This window comes from Cherax quadricarinatus, chromosome 17 (assembly GCF_038502225.1).
Source record: "Cherax quadricarinatus isolate ZL_2023a chromosome 17, ASM3850222v1, whole genome shotgun sequence".
Classification (NCBI taxonomy): Eukaryota; Metazoa; Arthropoda; class Malacostraca; order Decapoda; family Parastacidae; genus Cherax; species Cherax quadricarinatus.
The window spans coordinates 20,342,260-20,353,434 of record NC_091308.1 but is presented as its reverse complement, the minus strand read 5'-3'; the positions used below and the strand labels follow the sequence as shown (position 1 = coordinate 20,353,434).

The 11,175-nt window shown below is 38.7% G+C and overlaps 1 protein-coding gene across 1 annotated transcript in view; it reads left to right on the top strand.

Annotated features, from left to right (window-relative positions):
* Positions 1 to 10,435, top strand: part of LOC128686451 (homeobox protein TGIF2) — a gene marked incomplete in the record, with an annotated part of 129,323 nt that extends 118,888 nt beyond the window's left edge. Inside the window, 1 exon segment of the mRNA XM_053773380.2 lies at positions 7,111 to 10,435. Coding sequence (XP_053629355.2) covers positions 7,111 to 7,827 — 717 coding nt within the window.
* Between the last annotated feature and the right edge of the window lie 740 nt (positions 10,436 to 11,175).

The following is an 11,175-nucleotide window of genomic DNA, read 5'->3' as shown; positions in this document are numbered from 1 at the left end:
AGTTAGAGGTATTGGGAAGATGGAGGGAATATTTTGAGGAATTGTTAAATGTTGATGAAGATAGGGAAGCTGTGATTTCGTGTATAGGGCAAGGAGGAATAACATCTTGTAGGAGTGAGGAAGAGCCAGTTGTGAGTGTGGGGGAAGTTCGTGAGGCAGTAGGTAAAATGAAAGGGGGTAAGGCAGCCGGGATTGATGGGATAAAGATAGAAATGTTAAAAGCAGGTGGGGATATAGTTTTGGAGTGGTTGGTGCAATTATTTAATAAATGTATGGAAGAGGGTAAGGTACCTAGGGATTGGCAGAGAGCATGCATAGTTCCTTTGTATAAAGGCAAAGGGGACAAAAGAGAGTGCAAAAATTATAGGGGGATAAGTCTGTTGAGTGTACCTGGTAAAGTGTATGGTAGAGTTATAATTGAAAGAATTAAGAGTAAGACGGAGAATAGGATAGCAGATGAACAAGGAGGCTTTAGGAAAGGTAGGGGGTGTGTGGACCAGGTGTTTACAGTGAAACATATAAGTGAACAGTATTTAGATAAGGCTAAAGAGGTCTTTGTGGCATTTATGGATTTGGAAAAGGCGTATGACAGGGTGGATAGGGGGGCAGTGTGGCAGATGTTGCAAGTGTATGGTGTAGGAGGTAGGTTACTGAAAGCAGTGAAGAGTTTTTACGAGGATAGTGAGGCTCAAGTTAGAGTATGTAGGAAAGAGGGAAATTATTTCCCAGTAAAAGTAGGCCTTAGACAAGGATGTGTGATGTCACCGTGGTTGTTTAATATATTTATAGATGGGGTTGTAAGAGAAGTAAATGCGAGGGTCTTGGCAAGAGGCGTGGAGTTAAAAGATAAAGAATCACACACAAAGTGGGAGTTGTCACAGCTGCTCTTTGCTGATGACACTGTGCTCTTGGGAGATTCTGAAGAGAAGTTGCAGAGATTGGTGGATGAATTTGGTAGGGTGTGCAAAAGAAGAAAATTAAAGGTGAATACAGGAAAGAGTAAGGTTATGAGGATAACAAAAAGATTAGGTGATGAAAGATTGAATATCAGATTGGAGGGAGAGAGTATGGAGGAGGTGAACGTATTCAGATATTTGGGAGTGGACGTGTCAGCGGATGGGTCTATGAAAGATGAGGTGAATCATAGAATTGATGAGGGAAAAAGAGTGAGTGGTGCACTTAGGAGTCTGTGGAGACAAAGAACTTTGTCCTTGGAGGCAAAGAGGGGAATGTATGAGAGTATAGTTTTACCAACGCTCTTATATGGGTGTGAAGCGTGGGTGATGAATGTTGCAGCGAGGAGAAGGCTGGAGGCAGTGGAGATGTCGTGTCTGAGGGCAATGTGTGGTGTGAATATAATGCAGAGAATTCGTAGTTTGGAAGTTAGGAGGAGGTGCGGGATTACCAAAACTGTTGTCCAGAGGGCTGAGGAAGGGTTGTTGAGGTGGTTCGGACATGTAGAGAGAATGGAGCGAAACAGAATGACTTCAAGAGTGTATCAGTCTGTAGTGGAAGGAAGGCGGGGTAGGGGTCGGCCTAGGAAGGGTTGGAGGGAGGGGGTAAAGGAGGTTTTGCGTGCGAGGGGCTTGGACTTCCAGCAGGCATGCGTGAGCGTGTTTGATAGGAGTGAATGGAGACAAATGGTTTTTAATACTTGACGTGCTGTTGGAGTGTGAGCAAAGTAACATTTATGAAGGGATTCAGGGAAACCGGCAGGCCGGACTTGAGTCCTGGAGATGGGAAGTACAGTGCCTGCACTCTGAAGGAGGGGTGTTAATGTTGCAGTTTAAAAACTGTAGTGTAAAGCACCCTTCTGGCAAGACAGTGATGGAGTGAATGATGGTGAAAGTTTTTCTTTTCGGGCCACCCTGCCTTGGTGGGAATCGGCCAGTGTGATAATAATAATAATAATATATATTTATATATATATTTATATATTTATATATATATTTATATATTTATATATATTTATATATTTATATATATATATTTATATATATATATATGTATATATATATATATATATGTATATATATATATATATATATGTATATATATATATATATATGTATATATACACACACACACACACACACACCTGGAGTTTACCTGGAGAGAGTTCCGGGGGTCAACGCCCCCGCGGCTCGGTCTGTGACCAGGCCTTATTAACATATCGGCCATCTCCTACAAAGGCAGGGTGGCCCGATAAAGAAAAACTTTCATGAACATCATTCACTCCATCACTGTCTTGCCAGAGGCACGCTTACGCTACAGTTATTAAACTGCAACATTAACACCCCTCCTTCAGAGTGCAGGCACAGTACTTCCCATCTCCAGGACTTAAGTCTGGCCTGTCGGTTTTCCTGAATCTCTTCATCAGTGTTAACTTGCTCACACTCCAAAAGCACATCAAGTGTGAACAAGGTAACATTTTTGAAGGGATTCAGGGAAACCAGCAGGCCAGACTTGAGTCCTGGAGATGCGAAGTACAGTGCCCGCACTCTGAAGGAGGGGTGTCAAATTTGCAGTTTTATAACTGAAGTGTAAGTGCACCTCTGGCAAGACAGTGATGGAGTGAATGATGATGAAAGTTTTTCTTTTTTTGGCCACCCTACCCTGGTGGGAGACAGCTAATGTGTTAATAATAAAAAAAATATGTAATATTATCTATACTTGTTTACATAATTTATATTATGTTTTATACTTGCAAAATTCAAGTGGAACAGGTTCCAAATTGACACTTACAAGTATCACCATAGAAGAGCAGGAAGCATGTTAGTGGGTGCAAGATAGCCCAAATGTAACTCCAAGGTTTTTCAACACCCTCTAAAAAATTTTCTTGACCCTCAAAACTGTGGTGCCTGTGACTGTTGCAAGGCCTAGCAGACTGACTGACCCAGCCATCAGTTAGGTTTGTTGCCTCTGAATCTGTGTGAAGTAAATATTCAGAAACATAATATATCTCAACTTGTAATTGTCTGAATTCTTATCCAAAGAGTAAAATGTACTTTCAGGATTAAACAGAATTGGAAGAATCTTGTTGATATTACCATTCACACATCTGGTCACTTGTTAATGTCTACACATTTTATCTACATAGTCATTTATTCTGGGAGATGTTAAGAATAGTGTGAATATTTCAGTGACACAGTATTACATTTAATTTCCTCCCTCATTGTTGTTCTTTTGGGAGAGTCTGAAGAGAAGGTGCAAAGGTTGGTGGAGGAATTTGGGTGGGTATATAAAAGAAGTGGAAAAGAATTCTTCCTCTGTAAGCCATGAGTGTCGTACAAGGCAGCTAAAATGCCTGGAGCAAGGGCCTACTTACCCCTTCTGTATATATTAATAAATTTAAAAAGAAAAACTTTTATTTTTATTTTTTGGTGGGAGATGGCCAGTTCATTCAAAAAGAAAAGTTAAAGAAGGAAATTAAAAGTGAACACAAGAAATAGCAAAATGATAGGAACAAAATGAAAGCTTTGATGTCAGTACAGTGGACCCCTGCATAACGATATTAATCCGTTCCCGAGAGCTCATTGCTATGCGAAATTATCGTTATGCGAATGAATTTTCCCCATAAGAAATAATGGAAATCAAATTAATCCGTGTAAGACACCCCAAAGTATGAAAAAAAAAAAATTTTACCACATGAAATATTAATTTTAATACACACAAACTGAAAAAGACATGCACAGTTACATGACACTTACCTTTATTGAAGATCTGGTGATGATTGATGGGATGGGAGGAGGAGAGAGTCTTAGTGTTTAGAAGGGGAATCCCCTTCCATTAAGACTTGAGGTGTCAAGTCCTTTTCCGGGGTTACTTCCCTTCTTCTTTTAATGCCACTAGGACCAGCTTCAGATTCACTGGACTTCTGTCGCACAACATATCTGTCCATAGAGGCCTGTACCTCCCGTTCCTTTATGACTTTCCTAAAGTGGTTCACAACATTGTCAGTGTAATAGTCACCAGCACGGCTTGCAATAGCTGTTAGAGTGATTGTCATCAAAAAAGGTTTGCACTTTAAGCCACATTCTACACATTTCCTTAATCTTTGAAGTAGGCAACTTCTTCAATTTCTCTCTCCACTCCTCCGAAGCAGTTTCCTCAGGTCTGGCCTCTTGCTGTTGAAGTTGATCTAGCAGCTCATCAGTGGTTAGTTCTTCATTGTCCTCCTCCACCAACTCTTCCACATCATCCCCACTAACCTCCAACCCCAAGGACTTTCCCAATGCCACAATGGATTCCTCAACTGGCATAGGATTCCCAAGGTTAGCCTCAAACCCTTCAAAATCCCTTTGGTCTACACATTCTGGCCACAGTTTCTTCCAAGCAGAGTTCAAGGTCCTCTTAGTCACTCCCTCCCAAGCCTTACCTATAAGGTTTACACAATTGAGGATATTAAAGTGCTCTCTCCAAAACTCTCTTAGAGTCAATTGAGTTTCTGAGGTCACTACAAAGCACCTTTCAAACAGAGCTTTTGTGTACAGTTTTTTGAAGTTTGCAATAACCTGCTGGTCCATGGGCTGCAGGAGAGGAGTGGTATTAGGAAGCAAAAACTTCACCTTAATGAAGCTCATGTCCCCATAAAGTCGCTCTGCCACGTCTGTAGGATGACCAGGGGCATTGTCTAACACCAGGAGGCACTTAAGGTCTAATTTCTTTTCAGTTAGGTAATCTTTCACATTGGGGGCAAATGCTTGGTGTAACCAGTCATAGAAAAAGTCCCTAGTGACCCATGCCTTACTGTTTGCCCTCCACAGCACACACAAATTAGCCTTGAGGATATTCTTTTGCCTGAACGCTCTGGGAGTTTCTGAGTGATACACTAATAAAGGCTTCACTTTGCAATCACCACTAGCATTGGAACACATCAACAGAGTAAGCCTGTCTTTCATAGGCTTATGTCCTGGGAGTGCCTTTTCCTCCTGAGTAATGTAGGTCCTGCTTGGCATTTTCTTCCAAAACAGGCCTGTTTCATCACAATTAAACACTTGTTCAGGTTTCAGTCCTTCACTGTCTATGTACTCCTTGAATTCCTGCACATATTTTTCAGCTGCTTTGTGGTCTGAACTGGCAGCCTCACCATGCCTTATCACACTATGTATGCCACTACGCTTCTTAAATCTCTCAAACCAACCTTTGCTGGCCTTAAATTCACTCACATCATCACTAGTTGCAGGCATTTTTTTAATTAAATCCTCATGCAACTTCCTAGCCTTTTCACTTATGATCACTTGAGAGATGCTATCTCCTGCTATCTGTTTTTCATTTATCCACACCAATAAGAGTCTCTCAACATCTTCCATCACTTGCGATCTCTGTTTTGAAAACACAGTTGAACCTTTGGCAAGAACAGCTTCCTTGATTGCCGTTTTGTTGGACACAATAGTAGCGATGGTTGATTGGGGTTTACTATACAACCTGGCCAGCTCAGAGACACGCACTCCACTTTCATACTTAGCAATGATCTCTTTCTTCATCTCTATAGTAATTCTCATCCTTATTCCTGTAGGGTTGGCACTAGAAGCTTTCTTGGGGCCCATGGTCACTTATTTTGCAGATAAAATCACCAAAAACACTGTAATAATACGAAATGTTCCGATTGTATGCTTGGATGTTACCGCGGAGGCTGGCTGGTAAACAATGCCACCAGCGGAACATGTGAGGCTGGCTCAGGCCGCACATTAGACGTGTCTCTGACGAATAGCGTTGAGCGGGTTTTTTAGTGGTATGCGAGGCAAAATCTTAGCGATAAAATGTATCGGTATGTGGATTTAACGTTATGTGATGCCAATGGTATGCGGGGGTCCACTGTATTACATTTAATTTCCTCCCTCATTGTTCTTTTGGGAGAGTCTGAAGAGAAGGTGCAAAGGTTGGTGGAGGAATTTGGGTGGGTATATAAAAGAAGTGGAAAAGAATTCTTCCTCTGTAAGCCATGAGTGTCGTACAAGGCAGCTAAAATGCCTGGAGCAAGGGCCTACTTACTCCTGTATAAATTAATAAATTTAAAAAGAAAAACTTTTATTTTTATTTTTTGGTGGGAGATAGCCAGTTCATTCAAAAAAAAAAAAAAAAGTTAAAGAAGGAAATTAAAAGTGAACACATTAAATAGCAAAATGATAGGAACAAAATGAAAGCTTGGATGTCAGATTGGAATGTGGGAGTATGGAGAAAGTGAATGTGAATACATTCACTTTGGGAGTGCACATATTTACAGATGAGTGTATGAAAGATGAGGCGAACCATAGAATAAATGAGCAGGGAAAAAATAGGTGGTGTGTTGAGACATCTGTGGAAGGAAAAAGGTTTATCTATGGAGGCAAAATTGGAAACATACCAAAGTATAGTGGTACCAACACTTTTTATGTGGATATGAAGCATGGGCTTTAAATGTTGCATTGAGAAAGAGGCTGGAAATATTAGAGATGTCATGTTTGAGAGCAGTGTGGTGCGAATATTCTACAGAGAATTTGGTGTGTGAGATTAGACGGTGTGGGGTTAGGCGGTGGTGTTGAGGTAGTTTGGGGATTTATAGAGGATGGGAGTTAATGGGATGACTAGGAGGGTGTATAGATCTGGGATGTAGGGAAGGAGGGGTAGGGTTAATTCCAGGAATGGTTTAAGGGGGGGAGGGGAAGAGTTTAGAATGTTTTGAGTGCTAGGGAGCTTGAATATCCAACAGTCTTGTGTTAGCTTTTTGGATTGGAGTAGAAAGTGATTTTTATGGCTTGACATGGTATTAAGAGTGTGAGCAAGGTAATATTTATAAAGGGTTTCAGGGAAACTGGTTATCCAAACTAAAATCCTGAAGGTGGGACATACAGTTTCTTCTTTCTTAAGGAGGGATGACGATGTTGAAATTTGGAGGGTTACCTGAACTATGATGTAAGCACACTTTCACCGAAACAGTGACTGAATGAGTGGTCACCTTACTTTGGTGGTAGACTGCCAGTGTGTTTAAAAGAATCTTTGTCAATGAAGAAATATTTAATTACAATTTTTTAAATGAGCTCAAATTATAAATTTGTTTTAAGAACTGACTGTTTCTTTTGTTATTAACTTATTGTAGTTGAGCTTATCATTTATTGTTTCTTCCTTCAGGTTTGCAACTGGTTTATAAATGCAAGACGGAGGATTCTACCAGAGATTATCCGCCGAGAAGGAAATGACCCAGAAAAGTATACAATAACTCGCCGTGCCAAGAAACTCAAAGGAGTATCTCCTAGGGACCGTGTTGAGATGGAAGAGTATTCTCGCCCAGCCCAAAATGATTATGCACGTGCCCGGCCACGTTGGGAATCTACAGATCTTCCCGATCATGATTATGATTTTTCCATGGAATCTCGCGTTGCTTCTTGGGTTGCTGAGCAGCAAAGAGTATCTGCCAAACCCCACTATGAAGCAGTGTGTCCGTGTGGGTGTGGCTCTGAGGCTGATCATACTTCAACTTTCACTACTAACTCCACAGCTCCAACATCTACCCAAACAACTGCTCCAAATTTTGTGACAGAGGTAACAGCAGCAACAAATTCACCAATATATACAGACACTCACTCACCAGCTTACACTCCAAATGACTCCCCAATGTATCCACCATCAACACCAGAACATTATGTTCCTCAAACAGATTATACTCACCATGCCTATAACACAACAGCTCAGGTCACCCCACCTCCAACACCACCTGAGGATGATGCTGATAAGTTCAAATGTCTTTATATGCTGGTTGATGCAGCTCTTAGTCAGTGGGAGAAACAGAATGCCTCACCACCACCACAGGATGCCCTTGACACCACACGTACCTACCTCAGTCTGTAACATGTTATCCATCATTATTACCCTTATTTTATAATAAATCACAATCATACTTGAAAAAAAGAATGTTATGGTTTGATTAGAAGATTGCAATAGAAGATTTTTGAGAAATAAAAGAAATCTGTGGTTGCTCTGACACTGCAACTCCATAAAATTTGTTATTAGTGATATTGGTCCATCATACACCAATACCTCCTATGCTTATAAATAGAAATTTATTTGGACCAAAGTTTTATTAGAACAAATACTTTCTTACATATGCTAGTTTTGTGATGTATGTGAATTGCTCATTCTTCTGTTGAACTTTCTTATTGGTTTATACATATGAACAATGTCTTGTTGGTTTTGGTTGTGACTTCTCTTGCAATTTTAGTTACAAAAGACAACATATTTCATTTTGCTTCTGTGAATGTGTTCCCTAGTTGTTGTCAAGATCAAATTCAAGTAAAGCTAGTTTCCAGCAATGTATTTATTTGCTGGTAATTTTTTAGCCTGTGCTCTCAGTCCATGATCTTGTTGCATCTGCTGAAACCTGGCAGCGATTTGTAGTTCAAACATACTAACCAAATACGTTTATGAGGTAGCTCGTGAATTCACGTCTTCTATAGTACAATGGATTGCCTTGCAATGATACAGAGTTTTTAGTTTTCTTCACCCATTATTTTTAGGTAACCTTGTATTATCATGACTTACCAAGATTAGTGTAGTGTATAGAACATTCCAAATTGGTGTTCGTCTTCCCTTATATTGAAGCAGTGGCTAAGGCAGTTGAGATTTTCACAATATGGAGGGTTTGCTGCACAAAATTGCTTTTTCATAAACCTCCGAGTGTTTTTCACGTCTTGTCACTGCTTCTGGTCTGTCTCTGCCTTTAAGACATATCGCTCAAATCTCCAAGAAAACGTGTATACATGTGCCTTAGTTTTGTCCCATGCAGAGTTAACTCATCTACTTAACCACACAAATGTTTTATAGTTAAGGACATGTATAAGTACTTACTCTGTCATTATTGCTATACTAGCAAAATGTGAATACTAAATCTTGCTAACCTCTTTTTTTTTTTTTTTCATTTATATTTGTGAATCAATTTTTTAGGTAGAAATAATGAGTACATATTGGACATTATGAAAGTGGTACTCTGTATTTGCCATCACTTTAAAAAAAAATTTCTTATTTGATTTTGATTTTAATGTTTTAATATATCTATTTGGTTGTAGTCAAGTGTATATGAAGTAGCCAATTGCATAAGATTTTGAGTTTTCTTAAGTGGTTACTAGAAGTAGCTGTTTAATTAGCATTTTATCATTTCACAGAATTTATACCCATCATATACAGTAATAGTTGCACTGACTTGTATTATAATCATGCAGTTATTTACTCATTTGTTTTATTCTTGAGCTAATTGATTTTACATGGAAATGTTATATTTTGAAACAATTGCAAATTATATTTTAAGTAGTACCCCAGAATATATCATGTAAGAATTATAGATGTTTTATTATGTTGAGAACATTATATGTTCAAGCTGTTGTAATGTTTGTGCATGCGATAGTGTGGGTGATTTTCATATACCTGGAATCTAAAATATTGTAGTTACTTTGCACATTTTGCTCTGTATTTAAAGTACATTACTTTTTCTTTTTATCAGTTCAAAGGTTAGCTTCAAGCCACTGGGTCCTGTTCATGCCATTACTTTATGGTGCTACTATTATTTTTTTTCCCTATTACACTGGGTAGTTGAAAAGGGCCTAGTGACTGTTAGCAGGTTGGGAAAGATTTGCTACATTTCATATTGTAATGTTTTATGTATTCCATATTTTGTTTCCATATTTTTTAGACCAAAGTGATTTAGTTATTCATAACTCCTGACCTGTCAGTAGACATACTTTGGTGTCCAGGTAGGTAAAAATCACCAGTAGATGAATTGCTAGTGTGAGCGTTTGATAGTATCACATGGAGTTATTTTAGTTTGGTCAAGGCCCACCTACATCGGCAGGGGAGATACCTAAGGTACACGATTGCCTCCTTAACAAGCAATTGATATAAGAACTTTAAAACAAATTTTAGCAAAAAATTTGTTATTTTTATGCAAGATGCTACAAAAGCTGAAAAGAATGAATGGTTTTAGAGATTGTATATAATGTATTAAACTCAGTGAAGGTTTGTCAATCCATTGATGAATTATTTCAGCTTTTGAATTCTTTCCTTTATTGTATACCCAGTGCCATTGGTGTCTGCATGCCATATACATCAACTGCCATCTTGAGTATTCCATGCAGGTAGTGATAATCTTACCATTGTTAATAGTTCAATGAATATAAGGTTCAGAGTATTACATGCAATCAACCTGTTACTTCCTCTCGTCCTTTCACTCAGATTGACAAAACTGATGCCATTTGCTTCTTATATTAAATATTTTTAAACACTTTTGAACCAGTGGAAGAAAATAACCACATTTTACAGTTGCCTTAAAGACTGAAAGTCATCACTGAAGGGCATGAGAGGAAGTAAAAAGTTGAAGCGATGGGGTAATATGATGAATGTAGTCCATTATTAGTGTCTACTGTACAGTCTGCAGAATTATTATTATAGAAAATAAAAGTGATATCAATGTAATTTTTTTTTAACCTATGCTTGCTTTTCAAATTAGCATATGAAGCAAAGACTGTTTAGAGAACTTGTTGTGACTGAAGCAAATGCAATAAAAGCTACCAGTGAAGCTTATACAGTGGAACCCTGGTTTTCGGACGCCCCAGTTACCGGACGATTCGGTTTTAGAACCGTTTTTTGTGGGAAATTTTGCTCTGGATATCACACGTATCAGATGTGTCCACCCGTTGGGATGCTGCTTCAATCTGGCTCTGTCACTGGTTGAGCATTCATCTGAAACATATCACAGTTTTTGTGCTTGTTTATTGATTGTGAATGCGAAATAAGCCACCATGGGCCCAAAGAAAGTTCCTAGTGCCAGCCCTTTGGTAAAGGGCTGAGAGAGAGGGGAGAATGTGCCTTCTTCAGTGATTTTACAATATGTACAATACTAAAGCAGCAGGAGTCAATAAAGGCTATAGCGCCAGCCAGTGGAACTTCAAATTTCAAACTTAATCCGTTCCAGAAGTTAGTTCTAAATTCGAAAAGTTTGAAAACAAAGCAATACTTCCCATAAGAGATAATAGAAATACAATTAATCTGTTCTAAAAACCCAAAAATATTAACAAAAAAAAATACATTTTAGAGCAATTATTTATAGTTTTACACAACAAATAGTGTACAATTATGTATTAATAAATTTAAATAAACATAAAATAACATTTTTACTTACCTTTATTGAAGGTTGGTGATGGCATCTGG